General features: G+C 38.7%; 1 protein-coding gene across 1 annotated transcript in view; it reads left to right on the top strand.

Moving 5' to 3' along the window:
- The window catches only part of MKX (mohawk homeobox), a 65,903-nt gene that overhangs the window by 11,361 nt on the left and 30,641 nt on the right, over positions 1-23,901 (top strand). The window contains exon 4 of the mRNA XM_030323216.1: positions 252-587. Within this exon, the coding sequence (XP_030179076.1) occupies positions 252-587 (336 nt within the window). The remainder of the gene's footprint in view (positions 1-251; positions 588-23,901) is intronic.

The following is a 23,901-nucleotide window of genomic DNA, read 5'->3' as shown; positions in this document are numbered from 1 at the left end:
TGTTTATAGACTTATCGTGTATCAGAATAACATTTTCTCTGAAATTCATTAAAATTAAAATACCATAGGGAGAGATTACATAGATTCCTGCTTCCTGTGCCTAAAAATTAATCTTGAATATCAATGACAATTTTATACACTTTAAATAAATATTCTTTCTTTATGTATATATTCAGTGATTAACTGTAACAGTTGGGTGGCTGGGAGAAAAGTATATGTAAGTTTTACCTAGTGATATTTTTCTCCCTTAGACGGAGAAAATCCTCCAAGAAACCACATAAATGAAGGGGGCTATAATAATCCAGTTCACCATCCTGTGATTAAAAGTGAGAGCTCAGTCATAAAAGCTGGAGTGCGGCCAGAGTCACGGGCCAGTGAGGACTACGTATCACCCCCAAAATACAAGAGCAGCTTATTGAATCGTTACCTTAACGACTCTTTGAGACACGTCATGGCCACAAACGCTGCCATGATGGGAAAGACAAGGCAAAGAAACCATTCGGGATCTTTTAGCTCCAACGAATTTGAGGAAGAATTGGTGTCTCCTTCATCATCGGAAACCGAAGGCAACTTTGTCTATCGTACAGGTAAGTCCGTGCTTTTCATGACACCTTGTTTAAAACAGCACTAAAACTGCAGCAAGGGGTTTATTTCATCAGGTATAAAGGCATAATTTTTATTGCTTTTGCACAAGATTATTCACATATAGCCCATAATTTAATTTGAAAGCTTTGTTTTGTTTCTAATTACCAGATGTGCTTCTTAGTGGATAATGGTCTACTGGGGATTTTCACTCTTAATGATGAATATGAGAATTTTCATTCTTCATAGTAATTTTTAATCTCAATGGTACACATTCTTGGAGGAGGAATGCCCTGAATTATAACCAGCCATGCAAGTACTTTGTATTTCATCTTTTCTCTTAAGATGATTGCTAATAGTGATGGAAAATGAACACAAATTAGCATGGGTGCCAAGACTCTTGTGAAGGAAAAGTGTAGGTTTGGCTTAAATTGCTTTGGAAATTTTACTTTTATTCCTGGAAAGCACAAGTAGAGCTGATAAATAGCTTTGAAATTTTTACTTTTATTCCAAAAATGATTGATTTCTGCCTGTCCAGATCTTTCTGGTGGAGTAGTGAGTTTGGTAAAAATTTCTGTCTTGACTTCAGTTTCCAGAGAGTTTTGCTCATAAAGAGTGTTTGAGCAACTTGCTTCAGAGCAAAGGATATGTGTGACCTACATCTGGTATAGATAAGAGTCCAGGTCCTGGAAATGCCTTCAAATGAGACTTAGAAATGTTAGAGCTGGAAATAACCTCAGGAAGCATCTAGTTCAGCCATGTTAGATCATTAATAAGAAAACCCAGACCAGAAACGCATAGCTAGTTACTCTTCTCCAGATCAGTAATACAGCTGAGCCTGAATAAGAGGTAGGAAAACATAACTACTACCAGACCCCGATGACTGTTATTATTATATCTACTACCTCCAATCATTTATTGAGTAGTTATGACATGCTAGGCCCTCTGCTAAATACTGCACAAACTTTGCTGCCGGTGACCCTTGTAAAGACCTTGTTATGTGAATAGTAGGGCTTTATAAAGGAATTTAAATTTGGTCTATTTAATATACCTTTTAGATTATTTAACCAGAGGTCTTCTTTTCAAGTAAGATGTGTTATCTGTGAGGATTCAGAGGAAATCTCAACACATTTTTTTTTTTTTTACTTAAAAATTTTTTAATGTTTGTTTTATTTTTTGAGGGAGAACGAAAGCAGGAGCGGGGGAGGGGCAGAGAGAGAGGGAGATACAGAATCTGAAGCAGGCTCCAGGCTCCAAGCTGTCAGCACAGAGCCTGATGCAAGGCTTGAACCCATGAATCATGAGATCATGACCTGAGCCAAAGTCGAACATTTAACTGATTGAGCCACCCGGGCGCCCCCTCAACACATTTTTAAAGACTTAAATTAGCCACATTGTTTGTTTGCGGTTCCAGGGCCAACAGTGAAAACAACTCTAAATGCTCTGAGATATAAAATGAGTCTTGTAAATAATGATTGGGTCTAGGAAGAAGTAAAAGATGCAATAAAAGACTATTTCGCTAATAATTTTAAAAATTTAAAACTACGTATATCTAGTGTGAGCAGAGCGGACAGAACTTGGAGATGATTTAAAGCTTTGTTGAATTTTATTTGAAGAGATAAGAAAGGATAGGAAATCAAGTCATTCAAGTACAGATAAATGAAAAGAATAAAAATAAAACAAAAAAAAGTTAGAATGGAAAGCTGAAAACTAGATAAATTAAGACTTCACTCTGAAAGAAATACTAAAAGAAAAAAGCAAAAATTGGTACGGAATAAAATTGGAAGTGAAAAAAGAGCTATAGCAATCAATATATAGTTATTAAAAATATTTTTAAATTATGGTGTATTATGCACAGTTGTTTGACAGTATACCATATGCAAATGTACAGATGAATTGGTATTATCCACACAAATTAAATTATAAAATTATAATGAGAAAAGTTGTAAATGACCACTGATGCAGGAAAAATCAAGGTTTTTAGTAAAACTCCATTTCCAAAACACATGATTTGATATTCAGTGGATTTTTCCCCAAACTTTGAAGAAGTAATTAATTCTCATGCTTTCTGCATTTTTCTCAAGCATGTAAAGATATGGGAAGTATGTCAGTTTTTAAAAATGTAAATGTTATCCTAATCCAAAGCCAGATTAAAATAGCATAAAAATCAACCTTTTTATTTATGATACTGATACTGACTATAAAGCAACATGAGGAATATTGATAACATAAGGTTAAGTGAAAAACAATTTAAAATTGTGGAAACATTGAATGCAATTGTGACATTACAAATATGTATGGACAAAAACAAGGAAGATTTTTTGGAAACAATGAAAATTAATTTTGATTAGATGGAATAATTGAAGGTCTGTTACTTTTGTAAATTTCTTACACATTTCTTTATGTTGCCTAGTAAAAGCAAATTTGAAATTTACCCAGTGTGATGCGTCTTATGAAAATGCGTAAGGGTCCAACTTCGGCTCAGGTCATGATCTCACAGTTTGTAAGTTAGAGGCCCCTCATAGGGCTCTGGGCTGATAGCTCGGAGCCTGGAGCCTGCTTTAGATTCTGTCTCTCAATCTCTCTGCCCCTCCCCTGCTTGTTCTCTCTCTCTCTCAAAAATAAATATTAAAACAATTATTTAAAAAAAGAAAATGCATGCTCTTTTCAAAGAAAATAAAATAGAAAACCAAAGAGTGATTAGCATGCCTGTATAGTTGATGCTTCTCAAAGTGAAATATCTTGGCCATTTATTTTTATTAAAGTCTTCAATGGCCTATTCATTTGCCAAGTTCTATTTTTAAATAAAAACCTATTTTTTAGTTTTGCAAGCAATGAGAAAGCAGCCTAGACACGTAAACTTCTGGTTTTCCATGCATGTGTATAAACTTTTAAAAGAACAGAATACATTTTTTGGTTTTGTGGATAGAGAATTGAGAAGGACTGGTGGTCTAAGACTGGTCTGCTAAATCTTGGCCCGAAACAATAAATGGCTGTCTTCTGGGGGAAGCGAATGACAACGTTGCTGCAATTGTATCTGGCTGATGCCACTCATGCATAAATAGAACAGGGGATTTCAATAAATACTTTCTGAGCAACTACTATGGTTTTCACTGGCATACAGGCTTATTCTGAATTCCTTCAATTCCTTCTGGTTATATCTTTCTTTCTTCACCTAAACAGAAACCCTCTAAATCTGCTATTAAACACCACTCCCCTCCCCCACCCCAGTTTTACAGTAGTGCAAAGATTTCAACTTTCAAATTGTTTTTCAAGAATAGATCACCTTTAAACACAATTTCTTAGTTTATCTATGCTAAAAAATTTTATTCATTTTTCCACACATTTTTGCTATCTTATGATGCATTTCATTAATGATATGGAACCAAAAGGCCAAATGAAAGAGTTCGTATGTGGAAGGATAATGCATCGCTGAATTCTATTTCACTTGTTCTTGTTAAATTCTAGGAGAGTTAAGCCCACTATATTATAAAGTAATCCTAATTGAAACATGTAGGTGAATAGAACTCTTTTCTAAGTTAGTGTGAATTAATCAGATTAGCTTTCTCTCCACCTGACTGACAACATCAACGTAGATACAAACATGTTTCTGTTGATTTTATGTAGACATTAAATATTTCTCTGTAATCTTAAGTCTCCCCGTCGTGTAGAAAAAGAAAGATTTTTATTTTCATGGGGTGTATTAGACTTTCAACACATATTGGCTAAAAAAAACATTTCTGAGAGCAGAAATTATACTGTTAGAATTGATTAGAATTATTAAGGCTATTGCTTCTAAAAAAAAATACTACTCAAGAAGATTTAGTTACTCAGTGTTGTCTGTTGAATTAAGTTGTCTGCATTAAATTATAATACTTATCATCATGTTAGGTTAATGGATGACAATTTTCAGGTATTTGATGGAGTGAATTCCCATTACAAACTGACCTCAAGGCCTCTAACCCTTCGATGGGTCTGCCCTCTGAGGTGTCTTTAATATCCACCTCCACTCCTATTGAATCAGTACTGATATTCTCCAGATGCGACCATCCGTGAAGGAGCCATCTGCCATCTGTCCCACCTACAGAGTAAGTTCTCATTGGAGCCTTTCCTGACTTGCGTTCGAGTCTGATTTACCCTTAAAAGCCTATTAAATTTCCTTCTTTGCTGAAGGAGAGCAGGGAGGTTTCTAAGAAGTGTACTGACGAGGGGAAAATCAGGCAAGTCTTGAAATAAAATGTGTGGACTTCCCCGCACTTCTTTTGCTCGGCTTGAGGACAAGTCCCTGTTATGTTCTTTCTTTTTGCAGCTCACAACTTATAAATGGCTAGTACATTCGAATGGTTATTCTCCGAGCCCCACTGCTCTGCAAGTATATAATTCATAAATTTAACCAGCTCCCACAGGCTGAATGCTTAAACTTCATCTTGTTAAACTGTCTAAAATCCCTCTTAATTAGACACATCTGGTGCAGCAAAAACATACATAGGAACATAGAACTCTTTTCTATGTTAGTGTGAATTAACCAGATTAGCTTCCCTTCCACTTGACTGAGGTGAATATCCCTGAAGAAATGGAGATTTTTGATTGAGAGAAAAAAGAAGTCACTTATTTGGTGCATGGAATTCTCTGGAAGATAGAGTCCCTTTGGATGGCCTGCCACAGTTGGAGCAAAAAGAACCAGGGATTTTGGTCACTAAGGAAAGAAGTAGGAGGTAGAAAGTGTGAATGGATGCCAGAGGCTAAATGCCATTTCCAAACATTTTTTTTTTCTCAGCTAATGATGCGCACCAAGAGGAGAAATGTTCCTTTTTCTCTCTCTCTTCCTGCATATGCATGTACTTCAGAATTGAAGCTGGCATTATCAGTAGTATAACCCAGGTATGCTAATGAGTTCAGAAAACCATCGGATTAGCCCGGATTTAACCTTAATTTATGTATAGCATGGCTTCTTTGGAGTTGTGCTCTCTTCCGTTCTAAACAGCCGACTTCACAGGTACATTTCTGAGATACAGTCCACTCATATAAGAGGTGCTCTTTCATGCATTCATTCCACACACAAAAATGTTCATTAAGAGCCACTCTACACAGGCCCTGTTCTAGGCTCACTGAAGCCCTGTGTTTTGTGCTAGGCTGCTCATCCAAGAAACCCTCGTTAAAAGAAGCAGAAGAAAGATTTAAAGAGCTGTCTTGGCAGATCTTTTTGAACAGTGAATACTCACTCCTAATTTATATGTTTCATCAATTTTGGGTTTTGTGTCTGTGAGTAGCTTAAAGAAAGCATCGTAGTAGTCAAGAGAAGGCTTTGTCAAGAACCGATTGTTAAGATGGTATGTGTCTCTGTGTACATGCTAGTTTCTCTGTGGGATTTTGTTGAACAGTAAGTCTGCTTTGGATGCTTTTATCCTGTTTCATTTCCCTTTTTGTGCCTGTCACGTCCTTGTTTTTGGTGAAAGAACTAAGCTTTGCCCTTTTGGATTATTCCAGACGTTCTTTCCTGGCATGCAAATGACTGCTGATGTACTCCAGCAGAGAATAAAAAACCCTCTATCACCATCCCAGTTAGTGACATTTAAAGGATACTTGAAAGGTTATCCAATTTCTTGTCTTGTATCCTTACTACAATAATACCTCACCTATCTGACACCATCTGGGAATGAGGTATTCCACATAAGTGAAATTTCCAGATAGAAACTCAAGTACTGGTTTTAAAAATACAGAATTTTCTGCTCTCCTAAGCTTATAATATTAAACACAGCGTATGAAGTGTGCTTCAATATCCTCTCTCCTCTAAACTACCTCCTCCTATTGCTTTTTATATGATATTCCATCCATTTAAATCAGTAATGTTGGATTAACCACAGTTCCAAACTTGCCCCTAACAGCTTTGAATAAAGAACGCTGTCTTTCTGATAGCCTGTTGAAAAGAATTCTTCCTAATTACTCACTCCAAAGCAGTGATGGTTTAAGTGAGATCTACAGAAGTGATTTTTGGGTAGGCATAGGGTTACTATAGAAATATCAAAACTTAAGCATGATATTCAGAACACCATAGATTTTTAAGTATATGTCAGTGATGATGGCAAAACATTCATATGGAATATTTTTAAAGTAGCTTGATTTTTTAAATTAAATGTTCATTATAGATTCACTTGCAAAATTGAAATGAAATTGCATAAGTGTTCCATCTCCTGTTCGAAACTGAGAGATTAATGGCAAACAAAAATAGAAAAAGAGAACAAATATTGGCATGAGCAGTTTGCTGGCTCCTTAAGGGGTAGCTTTTCATTTGCTTTGTTACTTGGTATCGTGTGAGAGGCTGGAAAAACCTAAGTGTAAATACTGAGACCTACAGCCCCAGAAAACAACATGGCTTACAAACAAATTGAAAGTATATGGCAGGTTAGTTTAGAAAATTTTTAAGGACTGTTTTTGATCCCAATGTTTTCTACCCTTTTACATTGTGTTTCTTCCATGTGTTACCTAAGAATGATAGCAACAGTGATATCACATTTGTGTGAATGTTAGAAACACTGTTTTTCTGAAATGTAGCGACATTGTCTCTTCTTTTGTGCTGATACTCACTGCCTTATGTGTATTAAAAGCTCTTTGAGGCCCTAAAGTGGCATTTTATTCATTTTATAGTCCCCTTAGCACTTAGTACAGCGTCTTTCACATATTTGCCCATAACCGTTACTTAAACGAGTTAGTGTTTTAATGATGTGGTCTTTTTTGCTTCTTAAACCATGAAAGACATTTTAATGTGCACATATATATGTTGATCTGTATCTGTGAACATGACAAAAGAAAGAAAATGATCTTGAATACGTTTGAATGGCTTTAAAAAAAAAAAAGACAAATGTGAAAAATTTAAAACCAGAGGAAAATAGTAAAAAAAAAAATGTAGCTGGAAACTCTGAGGTGTTGAAGGGATTCAAAATAATAACTGAGAAACTATAAAATGAAACTAAACCAATTTTCAAGTAAAAAAAAGTGACTTTCAGGAAAATGAAAGGATGATAAATGGAAAAGTTTAGCTAGTTTTTAAAAAACCACCAAAGAATTAAAAATATAGCAAATAGACAAACAAAAACAAATATTTGTTGTCTGTCTCTGTCTAGCACAAAACCATGTAAGATCTGAGAAAGAAAGCACAGATTCAGATCCACTGATTTAAACTCTTGAGTCACATTTGCTCTCAGGATTGACATGACAGCTTGGACTTTTTTTTTTTAAGAGTGACTGTTTTTAATCCTGTAATACAATTGGAGAGAGTCTATGCAGAAATTTTACATTTTCTCTTTCCTCCGCGTATCAGAGTAAACATCCCATACATTTTGCATATTTTCCTGTTAAAAACAAGTTTACCAACCTGAAATTTTGATTCTCTAACTTGCCATTACATTTCTACCGGAACTGAGTCCATTGTAATTGATTGTATGATGTTGCCTGCATTTCAGACGTGCTGGAGTGGTCAGTCACATCCTGGTGCTGTTTCATAGACGTGCTTGTCCATGTCACTATATTTAAGCCTGTGTCAGTATTTCCATTCAGAGACTTTTTTCATTCCCTAGGGCTTCTAAATAAGTCATAAAAATTCAAGCCCAACTCCAAGCTGGCATAAAAGGGCCTTATTTTCTTCTCTTATGTATAAGGAACATAAGTGTGTAACTCCCACTAATTCTAAATTTGGTTAGGTTTGTAAACTCTTTACACACTGAAGAGGTCAAATAAGATCCATTGACACCTCTCCAGTCTGAGACTAAATGGGATGTCAAAAAGTTTTTACTGCCTGTGAAAATAACAAGACATTCTATTTAATGAATATGGAAGTGGTTTCTTTTCTTTCTTTCTTTTTTGGTTAGCTGTAGTTAGTTTTTCCCTTCTGCCTCCCTACTTTGTTTCTAAAATTAAACAGGTATTTTTCTATGTCAAAATGTGTCTTGTTGATGTAACAGAATTTTTACTCAGAATAAATATGTGTTTTCTTCCAGGCCAAAATTTTGGTACTTTTAAATTTTGGAAGCTTCTGCTCTTGTTTTCTGTTAGAAATTATATCATTTATAATTATGAGTTTGGGGGAAGCAAAAAAGTAACACCTTTGTTCCCTCACAAATGAGATAGTTCTTTTACAAAATTTGAACTTTCTCTTCGTTTTCAGTTTAGATGCAAGACAGCATGTTTAATGCATAATGCCTCTTTTCTCCCTTTCTTCTTTCACAACTTTGTTACCCAATTTCTCTCATATTCATTGTACTGAAGAAATAAATAGTCAACGATTTTTATAAACCCAACAGCGAACTTGAAAGGATCCTCTAGTTCAATTCTTGAATTTGCAGATTTGGAAATTGCTATAGGCTCTATACTAAGCATTGAAATTGTTAGTTTTTTTGGATATGAGTTGCTTGATTGCTTGGAGATATGATCCAGACCCTTGGTACAATTAGTCTAATTGCTTTGGGCAATTTCAGCTACTTAATTGACATTTACTTTTATTTATTTATTTATTTATTTAGACATTTATTCACCCTTGAGAGACAGAGAAAGACAGAACACGAGTGGGGGAGGGGCAGAGACAGGGAGACACAGAATCGGAAGCAGGCTCCAGGCTCTGAGCTGTCAGCACAGAGCCTGACGCAGGGCTTGAACTCACGAACCATGAGATCTTTTACTTTTACTTTTAAATAAAAGTAAATACTTAAGCATTAGTGTTGAAGTTTCGAGAACTTAGGCTAGCTGTATGTGCATTTAAAATTCTTTTCTCTATTGTAACGGCTGCAGTAAAAAGGTCTTTACACACGTTTTTAGACTACAGGTTGTAATAGACATCATTACCTGGGGATCCTCCTTTGCTTACTAAGGGAAATATGAATGATTTGCAGAAAATGCCTAAAAGCTAATACTGCTAGTGTGCATCTCTCTCTGCACATATGTATGGTCATAGTGGTGATAACTGAATTGAATGTAGTTAGGAAGACAAAGCGGCTTTTGAAAATGACCAGTGATATCTTCCCTCTCCCTTTGGTGCACACTGGAGGCATTGAGTCCTTCCTTACCTGGTAGTGGTCAGATAAAAGCTCTCGGGTGATAACAACAACCCAATGGAACGTGGTTTGGGGAAGATAGATTAGTGTCAGGTTTGAGCAACAACATCAGTCATCCACTTCCAATGATGTTAGGTCCTCCCAGTCAGAGAAGGAGCCATGACCTGTTTTTCTCAGGCAAGTAAGACTCTGGTGCAAGACGCGCTGAGGGACTGCAGAGTCTGATTCACCTTTAGCATTTCTTCAGGTCAGACACATCCAGATGTACCTAGAAGAGGTAAAACTGAAGTTTAGACTTCGCCGTGTCACAGATTCGGGCAGCCCTTTGGTGATGGCATGTGAGGATGCTCTCAAGTGTGTGTTGTGTCTCCCACAATCCCTGAACTACAGATAGGGTTAAAAACAGCCTCTTGCCCACTTACTTCAGTGCTTTGGAGTCTCTTTGATACAGTGACCAAGGTGGATATCTCTGACAGAAAGAATGTGTTCCCTTTGTTATGCCATTACACACACACACACACACAGTACGCAAAAACCGTTTTACCTTTGATCAAGCGATAGAGAACAAAAAACTTTAAACGGTGACTTTGAGAGGAATATTTGGGTGATATAACATTAAACTGGAAAACAGCACAAATGAAAACGAAAACTTTGCAAGTGCTGAAAGGTGATCAGAGACATTCATGAAATGGGATGTCCAAGAAACAGTTTGCTCTTTAAATTTTTACATAGTTGCTCATGTATTTGAAATTTAGAACTGATAGTCCCTTTGACTGAGCCAGACTCAGGTTATGGTGGACAAAGCTCTCAGTATGGCAGAGACATTTCAAGTAAGAATGCCCCATTCTGCCAAAACTGTCATTATGACACTAAAATGTACCCTTTTGCTAAGGGCCAGAATTCAGAGTCTCTCCTTCCAGTTTCTACACTGATTTAGACAACAGATGCATAAAAGGCAACGTGGTATTCAGGATCATTTGTCACATGGCTTCGGGGCAAGAGGATGGCTATCTGGCAGGAGGGAGAATTCCTTAAATGTTACTGGGTCTTACATTTCTAAATGTAAAATCCCTGGCCAGAAGCTGCTTGGTGCCACGTGCCTTTGGTGTGATGTCTCAGCCTAACTCCAAGCAAGATGGTTGCAATATTGTGGCTACTTGAGAACCCACATAGCCTTCTCTAGTTTGCAACTGAGGTGGAGAGCCATTGTTTTGCATTTTCTTTTATCCTTGTCTTGACTGCATTTTTTGTCTTGGTGTTTGTTCTGTCTCTCTCTCTCTCTCTCTCTCTCTCTCTCTCCCTCCCTCCCTCCCTCTCCCTCTCTCCCTCCCTCCCTCTCCCTCTCTCCCTTCTTCTCCCTCCCTCCCTCCTTTAATTCTTTCTGAGCTGCTAAATCTATCCAGCTGGATCAAGGAGTTTTTTCACAACCTTGTCAGTAGTGCAATTGGTCGTGTCTTAGTTTTTACTGTGTCTCCTGGGTTCCTTTACTTTAGTCCTTTTCAGAAATATGGCACCAGTTCAGATTTACTCATAACCCATGGGGCCTCTGGTTTATCTAACCTGTGTACTTTTTTCCTTCAGATTTATTTATTTATATTTTTTCCTTAAAATTGTGCTTTAAAAAGTATAAACATAAATCATCTGGAATAGTAATTTTCAACTATCTTGAAAGGTGTTTGAGGACTATTTCATGGTTACTATGATTGAAGCAGTAAAATTTAGTTTATAGTTACAATAACTTTCCTCTCATTAGGAAAATATAAAAAAGCTCAACTTTATGATTTCATGACATATTACCAACCCCCAAATACCATTCCTAATCCCTACCCTCTAACATACACACTCAGTGAAATGCTAGTAGGAAGCTCAGAGAAGAACAATAAAGACAAATGACCTATCTATGTTCTGTTTGACCACATCCTGTCTCTTAGGTGCTTTATTAAAATGACAGTGTAAAGGTCTGAGTAGAGACTCTGTTGAAACAATACAAGTTTAATCTGTATCTTGGCGATAGTTAAATCCCTACTGTTTCGTATGTGGTTTGGAAAATGACTTTGCTGGGTCTAGATTTTCTCTGTAGTCAGCCTCCTTACCTGACCTGAGATTACCCACTTATAGATTAGGCCACAGGAAGTTATAATGTGGAGAGAGCAGATTTGCCTTAGAAACTGGGAGCACTGTATTTAGCCAGAACTGCGAGCAACTGGGGATGTGTTCCAAGGCAAGTCTCTTTATTCACCGGGGCCTTCCTTCCTTCAGCTGTCAAATGAGGACGCGTCATTGCCTTCTGCCTTTGATAATCAGGGATTCTATGAAATGCATAGGGAGATAAGGAAGCCCACGGTTGACAGAAAGTCGTAGTTAAATGCATACCATTTTGTCACTATTAGAACCACTATTAGAACTTGGACTCCAAGCTCAGAAACATTTCAAAGGAGCTTCAGGGGGCATGGCTATAGTAAGCCCCCATGGTGGCAGGTAAAGGACCTTGCCCAAGGAGGGTATTGGGCCCTGAGTGGGTAAGGAGGCCAAGAGGGGAAAGGGCTGATGATTAAATATGGCAATGTGTTCTTTATGTCTTGTGTCACTTTTAGGAATACCTGTCCCAAGATTATAAAAGTTCGCTTTTACATTTTCTTCTACTACTTTTATTATTTTAATTGAACACTTATATAATTATAATCTACCTACAATTTTTTGTAAGTTATGTGAAGTAAAGGTCTGACTTCTGGTTTTTCCCCAACACGATCTGTTCCAATACAATTTATTGAGCACTTCCACATTTCCTTACTGACTTGAAATGCTACCTTTAGGGACACCTGGGTGGCTCAGTCGGTTAAACTTACAACTTAGGTTCAGGTCATAATCTCACAGTTGGTTGAGTTCAAGCCCTGCGTCGGACTCTGCTGTTGTCAGTGTTGTCTCTCTCTGTCTCTGCCCCTCCCCTGCTCGTTCTTTCTCTCTCTCTGAAAAAATAAACATTAAAAAAAAAAGAAAAGAAATGCTACCGTTAGTATACTCTACCTTCCTTTATGTGTGTCTATTTCTAGACTCTAATGTATTCCGCCAAACTTTTTAAAACACTTCTACATCAGTAGCACACTGTTTTCATGACTGTAGCCTTATTGTGCATTTTGACATATGGCAAGGTATGTCCGCTTGCAATTTTTTCAAAATATTCTCAAGTCTCTTGAATTTGCCTTTCCAGTTGAACTTTGGAATAAGATTGACAAGTTCCATTTTAAAAATTTCATTGGAAATTCATTTGGGATTACATTGAATTTATGTATTAATTTGGGGAATATTTTTATCCTTACTATACCAAGTCTTTCCACTCAGGAACATAGTATATTTTTCCACTTATTCTGATTATTTTTCAGGACATTCAATAAATTTTTATAGTTTTCTTTACATAGAGTTTGCATATTTCTCATTAAATTATTAGATGTTTTGGGGCACCTGGGTGGCTTAGTCGGTTAGGCGTCTGACTTCGGCTCAGGTCATGATCTCACTGTTCGTGGGTTCGAGCCCCGCGTCAGGCTCTGTGCTGACAGCTCAGAGCCTGGAGCCTGCTTCAGATTCTGTGTCTCCCCCTCTCTCTGCCCCTCCCATGCTCGTGCTCTGTCTCTCTCTCTGTGTCTCAATAATGAATAAATGTTAAAAAAAATTTTTTTTAATTGTTAGATGTTTTATTTTGTTATTCTTATTGTTTCCATTCTGGATGAGTTCTTATCTATTACATATTATAATAGTTATCACAGATATGTAGGAAATCTGTTGGATTTTGTACATTTTTCTTATATAATATTGATATAATATGTAATTGATATATAATATTGATGTAATATTGTGAGAGTACACACAAGCATATAACTGTCAGATAGTAACAGTTTTATATATTTATTTTCCTCTTTTCTCTGCTTCCCTTCCTCCTTCCCTTCAGCAGTTACATTCCATTGACCAAATTTTCCAAAACAATGTTGTAGTGATGGCAGGCTTTAAAGGGAGTTTTTCTTATATTTTTCTTATATATATATATATATATATATATATATATATATGAATATTATATATTTTATCTTATATTTCTTATATTTTACTATTCTTATATTTTACCATTGAGTATAATGTTTGCAGAAAATTTCTGATATAATCACTTTATCAAGGTAAGGATCCCCTTCTCATTCCTAGATTATTTAATAAGAGATTCTCCCCACTCCCAAAACACACTCATAACTAAATAGGTTATTGTAATTATCAGACACTAATCCCACAATTTTTAATACCATTTGACTGTCCCTTTTAACCTAGTTATATTGAGTAAATATCCTAGTGTTTAAGTTTCCTTAAATCCTTGGGAAAAATTCTGTTCCATCACAATGTATCATTATTTTAATATATTTCTGGATTTGATTCATTAACTATTTAGCCATTTTATTTTTTTTTATTTATTTTTTTTTTTAATTTTTTTTTCAACGTTTTTATTCATTTTTGGGACAGAGAGAGACAGAGCATGAACGGGCGAGGGGCAGAGAGAGAGGGAGACACAGAATCGGAAACAGGCTCCAGGCTCTGAGCTATCAGCCCAGAGCCCGACGCGGGGCTCAAACTCACAGACCGCGAGATCGTGACCTGGCTGAAGTCGGACGCTTAACCGACTGCGCCACGCAGGTGCCCCTATTTAGCCATTTTATATCAAAATTCTCAAGTGAGCTTTGTCTATAGTTGTCTTTTTTTCTAATGCTCTCCTTGCACAATTTTGATATTCCAGGTATGCCAGTCTTGTGGAATGAGCTAGAAAGTTCTTCATCTTTTTTCTGCTCTGGAAAAGTTTAAACAAAGTAAGGATTAGCTTTTCTGCATGTCTTGAAGATTGGAGCGAGTTCACCTGTGAAATCATCTTGGTCTGGGATCCCTTGGTTCTCTATTCTTCCTCTTACACCTTTTCTCATCTTTCTCTTCCACGTCATTTACAGCTGCCTCGTCTTCACCTTCCAGATCTCTTGCTTGGTCTTCAGCTTTGCCCCATCCATTCTACTGATCAACCTTTCTGCTGCAGTCTTTCTTTTAATTTTGGTATCATGTTTTTATTTTCCAAGAACATCTTTTTCCTTTTTCATAGCAGTCACAACCCCTATAGAGATTAGGGGTTACCTGAATTTCTACTCTCTACTTCTTTTTTTTTTAATTTTTTTAAGATGTCTATTTATTTTTGAGAGAGAGAGACAGAGACAGAACGTGAGCAGGGGAGGGGCAGAGAGAGAGGGGGACACAGAATCTGAAGCGGTCTCTAGGCTCCGAGCTGTCAGCACAGAGCCCAACACGGGGCTCGAACTCACAAACTGAGGTCATGACCTCAGCCGAAGTCGGACGCTTAACTAACTGAGCCACCCAGGTGCCCCCTGATGTCTGTGCTTTAACTGGTGACCTTCATGATTCTTCCCGTGGCCCACTTTTATTCTCTGTGAACTGCTGAATTGCAGTACCTTCCCTGTTGGGAAAAGCAGCTAACACTTTGCCACAGTCTTGATCTCCACCTGTTTTGAGTTGTGGTTCTCTGTTTAGATTTCCTCATCAGTTTAATGCCATTTCATCTTTCATGAATTTTTCAACTTTTCTGATTTGACGACGGTGCCCTTTATTGTTTTCGAGCACTGCTTGGCATTTATCTGTTTTTAAATTTACATTCTGTAGTTTTAATGGGATTTTGAGAGAAAAGTAAATAAAGCTTATTCAGTGCACCATCTTAAAGGGAACTCTGTAATACAGACTGTTAGTAAGTGATTTCATTACAAAAGATGTTTATTGCTGATAGTTTTTAGTGGGAGTTTGCACACATTCAGAATTATGCATAGATTCTGAATATCAAAGGAGTAATGAATAAAGAGTAATTATATACAGAATGGAACATGGGAACTCCTGGAAAATTCTTGCTAGGTTTCATGTACGTAAACATGACACATTTTGATGGGTAACACTTTCCAAACTACAGTGCTTGAATTAAAGAGCTAAATATAATTTAAATTAAAAAATGTCTGTAATTATGATATAGTAGTACTTGGCAGTCTTCAACCTAATAAATACTACACTTCTAGGATGTGATTAGAATCTGAATAGATACTGCTTTACCCTGTAGTTAAGCATGTGGCAGGATATGCTAGAACTAACTTTTCTTTTTATCCTTCCAGTGGAGAACTTAAGTCCTTTGTTTGAGTGAATACTGTTGGGAATTTTTAAGTAAAAACAAGGAGCTAAAGAATTCCATTTCTTTTTGCCAATCTTTCCTTCAAGCAAAATTATCAATTAATGGAGCATTAAAAAATCATATGCTTCAGATTGGTTTCTTTTACCCTTTTGTACTTGGATTGCTTTAATAATTTTTAGCTAGTGTGATAAATGTAGCTGATTAAAGTTATACATCAAAATATACTGTGAGAGGGAAAGGGTTATATTTCAAAAATATCATATTAATGAATTGCATATTAAAATTTGCATGTTATTTATTTTGAAAATATCAAAATATCTCAACTTTCTCTAAAACCTTTTTTCTTCCTTCCTTCCTTCCTACCTCCTTCCTTCCTTCCTTTCCTTCTTCCCTCACTCTCTCCTCTTTCTCTCTATTTTTTCTTTTTTTTTTTTTTTAAACAGTAAAGGGCATGGTCTTTGTTCAGGGCTCTGCTATCCAGATTCTTCCTCAGTTTGTTCAACTGTGGCTAAGCTGACTGAATATTTCGCCACATTTCCATGTCTCTGGGCAGTGATGGACTGACCACAGAATACTTTTCTATGAGTTTTCTTTCTTCCCTCAGGGATATGCTTGATTGTCCAGCTGTCAACATGTGGAAACTGTACTATTTATACAGTAATTAATATAAAATAGACCACTGTTCTCAGTATCTTTCCTAGAGCAGCACCCTCTTTTATTGGAACACCTAACATTTTCAGAGTCTTTTGCTTATGGTAACTTAATTGTCATTGTGTTAGGCTGTCTCTGTAACACTGGGTGGGTCCTTCCCCGAATTAGATAGCAAATGCTTTGGTATAGGCTTTGAAGCACTCGAATCATACTGATGAGGTCGAGGGCTTTACCTACCATCATTGGTCGATGTCCTGTGTTGGACAGAGAGAGTAAGCGGTACACATAAGACACGATTCTTAGCCAGACGTTGCAGGCACTGCCTCCCTCACAAGAAGGCTTTTCCTGGAAGATAGAGATTTGAAGGGCTTTCTTTTCCAATGATCCTGTACAGCCTCTGTCGAATATGCTAATGGGCAGCAGTATATCCAAGCACTTATTCTAAGAAAATATGGAGTGAAGGCCTTGAAACTAAGAAGGGTGAGAGAAATGCCAGAAGGCCAGCTTGAGATCATGGCATGTACATTACTAGGAATAGACAGCTTTTTGTCACAGTCAGGAAATGAATATTTTTAAATTAATTAACCATGACAGATTCAAAAGGGATAGCTGTGGTTATAAAGCAAAGAACAGTTCTTATGCCTAGGTGTTGGTTTTCTCTTGGTACAACCACAAACAGGGGCGCCTGGGTGGGTTCAGTCGGCTGAGCATCTGATTCTTGATTTTGGCTCAGGTCATGATCCCAGGGTCGTGGAATCTAGCTCCGTGTTGGGGTCTGTGCTGGGCATGGAGCCTGCTTGGAATTCTCTGTCTGTCTCTCTCTCTCTTCTCTCCCCCTGTCCATCTCCCCGTTCATGCACCCTCTCTGTCTCTAAAATTAAAAATAAAAATTACCACAAACAGCAACTTAACACCATTAATTATCTCCGAGTTTTGTAGGTCAGAAGTGTGGCATTCATGACTGGATTCTCTGCTCAGAGTCTCATTAGGCTGACATCAAGGTGCCAGTCACACTGGGCTCTTAGCTGGGGGTACTGGACAGGAGCTCACTCACAAGCTTACTTAAGCTTTGGCACAATTCATTTCCCTGTAGTTGTAGGACTGAGGTCCCCATTTCTTTGACTCTTGGCTTCTAGAGGCTGCCCCATTCCTCTGTCTGGTCCCCTGCATTTTCTAACCAGCAACAGCACATAAGTTCCTTCTCACACTTGAATCTCTCTGCCCTGCGCCCCCACAGGAGACACTCTGAGTTAAAGGACACATGTGATTTAACTGAGTCCACCCAGATAATCCAGGATAATCTCCATATTCTAAGGTCAACTGATCGATCATCCTAATTGTATCTGCAGCACCGCTTTTAACATGTAATGTAACATATTCACAGATGGGACCCTGGAAGAAAACTCACGGGGGCAAAATTCTGCCTATCCCAGCAGAGATCACTCAGTTATGGGGATTTAGATAAGATTTTGCCCATTCAACCTCGAAAGTTTAGACAACAAGCATTATCATTAGTGTGATCTTTTGATTATCACATATGAAAAATATACTGCTTTAAATGCTTTCGGTATGGACGGTCTTTAAAATGGGTAATCAAATCTTGTCTAAATAAATTAGTTGAGATTTACATAATTAGTTACATATGAGCACAAAAATCACACATATGTATTCCCTTTATACATTTGGTTAGTCTTGCTTTCCTTAACAATGCTTTTATCTCATAACATGAGGCCTACGTTTTAACATTCTGGCAACCGTCAGACAACTGACAGTGTGTTTCTTTTTTTTTTTTAATGTTCATTTATTTTTGGGGGGGGGGGGGGGGAGAGAGAGGGAGACAGAATCCAAAGCAGGCTCCAGGCTCTGAGCTGTCAGTATAGTGCCCAACATGGGGCTCAAACTCACAAACCACGAGATCATGACCTGAGCCAAAGTCAGATGCTTAACCGACTGAGCCACCCAGGTGCCCCCTGACAATGTATTTCTAAGGTAGATGCCTAGATGGTTACCAGTGGGATGATGAATGTTGACTACACGTAGTAACAGCAGCTGCCATTTATTGAACACTTACAATGTGTTTGTGTTGTGCTTTACCCTCATGTGCTATCTTATTCAGCCCCCACAGTAGTTCTATGATCTATATTGTACTATCCTTGGTTTGAGAGAACAGACTTAGCAGAATTTGCCCACATAAGCTGTGATGTTGCAGAGCCAGGATCTGAGATCAGATCTGTTTGACTCTAAAACCTTGCTCTGCACAACTGTCCTTTATTTTTTCACATACCTAGGGAAAGTTACAAAGATTGTAGTTTATCCTTGGGAGATCCTCCTGCCTCCTTTTCTAAGCCACCTTCTACCTCCTGGCTCCCTTTTGTTACCTCCAAAGGAGCCTATGTCCTTGTGCTGTGGGGAATCCCCCACCATGAGATGCAAACAGCATGGTCTAAATAGTTTGGGGCATAACAATGATAGTAATAATAGCTGGTAATCACTGAGCTAGGCACTGTGCTAAGTACTTGACATGCATTTTCTTACTTAATCCTCATAAGATCCCCGTGAAATAGGTACCGTTATCATCCCCCATTTCCCACACGGTATTTTGAAAGCAGAACTTGTAAATCTCTAAGCGATTGAATGTGTGCGAGAGTTTCAAAGGAGACTCCTTGGCTTCTCTGGGCCATCCTAATCGTGTGCCCATTCCAGAAGATTAGTGTCAGCCTTGTGGCTCCTTCGTCTGTGGCTACAACCTTCAGTCCAGAATTTATGTCATCACTTCCTTTATCGTACCGCAGCCTCTTTCTTTCAGGGTCCCCGTTGGGCATTTGAGGCTGGAGATGATGTCATGAGGACAGAGCTTTCTCTGTAGGAGAGGCAATGGCACTCAGGCCATAGACTCCCAGGAAGAAGCACAGAGCATCTCTATAGAGAGGAGAAGGAATCCAGGGACGTAACAGTGGCCAGAGGGAAGCAAGCATCTGCCTGAAGCAATCTCCCTGAGAGCTGTGGAGTCCAAACATGTGGAGAAGGAATTATCTTCCTTCCCCAGCAAATCACACAGAGCAGGGGTGATATGGGCCCTTTATTACAGGGGCCTGTTCCTTTGGAAGTGGAAACAAATATGTTGAGAAAATGAGCAGGGCTACAGTCAGAGCCCTTCCTGTAACATCCTGAGTGGCCCCAGAATGCTGAGGCAGGAAAGGAGCCGGCACTTGCCTGGAGCCTGGGGTAGACATCTAGGGTTTCCCTTACAGCCCCTGCTAGTAGCCCCTTCTACTTGAAGCCACTCTATATAAATCCACAGAAAAATTGTGCCTTGAATTGCAGAATAGATACATTTCACAAACATTAGATTTAAATTAAACCAAGTTTTGAGGATAGTGTAGACACTTGGTATTTTCAGACGCCTGCACTGAATCCTTGTGTTATATGAACAGTGTAACTTAGCTTCTGCTTCTTAAGTTTATATTGTGAGATATTGGTTCTTTCTTACATTTAAGGTTAAACAACAATATCAACTGCCTTTTATTAGGTCTGTCACTGTGTCAGCAGTAATGCCTATTAAAATATTGCATCCTGGTCGTGAAATGTAACTGAAGTTACTGGAAAATATCATACTGAGTACATACACTGTGACTATCCTAGTTTTCAAACCACAAAAAATGTTGTCTTTACATGTGAGCGTATGTTCTCGGTGTTTGATCTTCCTGTATTAATGAAGATCGTTACTTCAGGGGAAGAATTAATTTTTTTGTTTTAAATGCTTTCCCCAAAAGTTGGACTCAATAGCATTCCTTTATAAAAAAGAAAAAATAAAACCCTCACTTGTAATCTATAATTAAAGCCAAAGTTTTCTTTTAATTTTAAAAGCTTGTCCTTGAACTAAAATAACATGGAACATTTTAAAACATGGCTCCAAGCTGCTGTAGATACATTTTATTTAAACCACAGAGACTGCAGTTGGATTTCTCAGGGCCAGACAGACTACAAATTATAACTGTAGCAGAATCGACTGTGAATTTCTGGACGTTGTAGTACCAGCAAGGCTGGTTGTTTTTCTGGAGCTGTTCCTCCCTTTGGGCTCTGCTTGTGAATGACTTAATCCCTGTGTTGAGATCAAATGTCATGCCCCGTTGCCATGCGTAGATGAAGCAAGCAAAACCTCTTTTTCCTGTGCACAAGTTTGACGTGCTCGCCTGCAGAGGAGCAAGGCAGTAGGTCAGAAGAGTCACAAAATAGAAGTTGTCAAGTGAAGCTAGAACCCAGTGAGACTCCACAAGTTGGATGCACGATAAAAATATCCTTTAAAGCAGAATCCCATTGTTTATTATGGCAAGAAAAGGGGATCGTATCCATGATTGAATTGTAAAAATATTTTTACTAAGGTCATTTTTGTACTTACTATTCTGGTATTAGGTTAGCAACTCTAATGCCAGATTAGAGCTAATAATATATTGTGTTGCTCTATGTACTTTAGAAAGCACATGAACATCTGTTATTTCGTTTGATCGCCACTACAACTCTGCGTGGTAAAAATAAGGATAATTACTCCTGCTTTCTCGCGGAGTGGGAGGGAGTGACCCACTGATACATAGCTACTTAATGGCAGAGCCAGAAAGAGAAGTTGAGTCTCTCAGCAACTCTTTCAGGCTCTTTCCACTTGATTTTACGGTGTTTTCCATCCTGGTGAAGTGCACTCAAAATAAAAAATCATTTATGGAGTAGAACTCTCCAAAGCAGTGACTCTTAACTTATTTGGAGCTGTTCCCCTTTTGTACACGGGCTGCTTTGAAAACTGGATAAAAAGCTTCGATCCTTCTCCAGTGGAACTCACATCCACTCTCCCCACCCCACACTGTAGTGTGACCCACGTGGCAGAAGAGCTTTCTCTGATTCTTTAGATCTCAGGAGGATTCTCTTGGACACACTTTATTCGTGCTATGTAAGATTGAGCCCTTCTGAGGATTTCTGACTATGCCTGAGGGTTCTGTCTTCAAAGCATCTGTCGCCATGTACTTTCCAAACTATATTCAGTTTATGGGTTACTTTGCCATCCCACATACGCAGTCCCTGTTGTGCATCACACTGATTCAGATACAAGATGTACTCCCTTCCTCAAGTGCCAGCAAGGCCTTCCACTCTCAGGAGACGTGTGCATGTAGCAGACCGTATGCACCATGTGGAGGGACCGGAGGAGGGACTTATATCGCAGCAGTCACATACGGAGCACTACTTTTCCTTGTTCTTAAGTGTCCTTTAGACAGCCCACATGGGAGTCTTCCCTTCCTGTTGTGTGGTCCACAGCCTAACAGCATCTCACTAGTTTCACGCTTCCTCCTTCCCCCCCTTTCCTGCTACCCCCTAGGTCCCCAGTTGCCTCAAACGCTCCAAGTTCTTTTCACTCAGTGTAAGTGTAATCCAGCTGTCTCCAGCTTCAGCTCCCAAACTCTGTTCCAGGCCTACCTTTGCATGTTCAAACCCACCCACCAGGATGCTAAGCAAACCTAAGGGGCCTTGGGGCTCCTTCCCTTCCCTTTCCTTATAAGGTATTTGTGATATTAAATGGGAGCTTCTCTTCTTCAGCTCTAAGTCTGTATAATTTTCGGAGTCTCAAGGATTCCTTAAAACCCAACCATTATTACCCCTAGGTTTGGAACCCCAGTTGAAGATAGTTCTGGAGTTTCTAGTCTCCTTGGGGCTGTGTGAGTTTAGAACTTTCTCGGAGGGGCGCCTGGGTGGCTCAGTCGGTTAAGCGTCCGACTTCGGCTCAGGTCACGATCTCAAGGTCTGTGAGTTCGAGCCCCACGTCAGGCTCTGTGCTGACCGCCCAGAGCCTGGAGCCTGTTTCAGATTCTGTGTCTCCCTCTCTCTCTGACCCTCCCCTGTTCATGCTCTGTCTCTCTCTGTCTCAAAAATAAATAAACATTTAAAAAATATATTAAAAAAAAAAAAACTTTCTCGGAGTTCCTCTTTGGAGCAGAGTTGATGATTAGGCACAGGGTGCTCTCACGACCTCCGTGGGGTTGGATCCAGGTCAGGACAGCTGGTGTGGAGGTCATCTCTGTAATGGACTTGCCCATTCCATCCCCCTGGCCAGTCGGGAAACTGAGGGTGGTATTGAAGCTTCTGGGGAAAAGAAGAAAACAAATCAATGAATCCAACAGAAAACACTTTGGTTCATGAGATGTTCTTTAAGAAAATGATACATATATGATGAGGAAAACTCAAGAACATAATATAGGAATAGAAAATGGTGTAAAAAAATGGATAGTGATTTAAAATTTTTTTTCTTTAACATTTATTTATTATTGAGAGACAGAGAGACATAGAGCATAAGCAGGGGAGGGGTAGAGAGAGAGAGGGAGAGACACAGAATCTGAAGCAGGCTCCAGGCTCTGAGCTGTCAGCAGAGCCCGATGTGGGGCTCAAACTCACAAACTGCAAGATCATGACCTGAGCCAAAGTCAGTCGCTTAACTAACTGAGCCCCCCAGGTGCCCCTGGATAGTATTTTAAGAAAGGAGTAGATTAGATCATTTCTTCCATTTGATCCCAATTTGAAACTGTGTTATTCTAAGAGATACATTCTTTCCCCCAGTGATAGGTTTTCCCTTGTTGTTGATGGTCTGTGATTTTAAAGCATTGCTGCTTTCATTCTATTTCCATTTCCAAGGTTATCTAGCATGTATAGTCTTGTTCTTACCTGTGATTGAGCAGGACAAAAAGATTTTCATCTTACTTGAAAGCAGGGATAGGACTGGGCTACAGTGTATCGTATTTCTGAAGGAAACATCCCGTTCAGTCCCACGATGGGACTTAGAAATATCACTAGTGAACATTTTTGTTGAGAAACTGGCAGAGGTATGGACTTAGGGGTAGACCAGAAATGTCATTATAACCTTGTGTTGATGAGGTAGAAATCTTCAAACTGGAAATCAGGCCCTGTGCATGTTTCCCACAAGCACTGGAGTAGCTTCTCTGATTCCCTGATCCTTAGCTTACTCTCTGACCGATCCCAGAGGAAGGCTGGGGGGGGGAGGGGGATGTTAAAATAAAGGTTGGGGCGCCTGGGTGGCGCAGTCAGTTAAGCGTCCAACTTCAGCCAGGTCACGATCTCGCGGTCCGGGAGTTCGAGCCCCGCGTCAGGCTCTGGGCTGATGGCTCAGAGCCTGGAGCCTGTTTCCGATTCTGTGTCTCCCTCTCTCGCTGCCCCTCCCCCGTTCATGCTCTGTCTCTCTCTGTCCCAAAAATAAATAAACGTTGAAAAAATAAATAAATAAAATAAAATAAAATAAAATAAAATAAAATAAAATAAAGGAGCAAGTTCAGACACATTTTGCCTTCTCTAACCAGCTCATCACAATTAGACTATTTTCTTCAAATTCTTTCTGCTGTCATAAAAAGACTCAGCCAGAGTCAAAAG

Source organism: Lynx canadensis, chromosome B4, assembly GCF_007474595.2.
Source record: "Lynx canadensis isolate LIC74 chromosome B4, mLynCan4.pri.v2, whole genome shotgun sequence".
NCBI classification, from domain to species: Eukaryota; Metazoa; Chordata; class Mammalia; order Carnivora; family Felidae; genus Lynx; species Lynx canadensis.
Note: the sequence above shows the minus strand (reverse complement) of the source record. Positions and strands in the feature narration are given on the sequence as shown.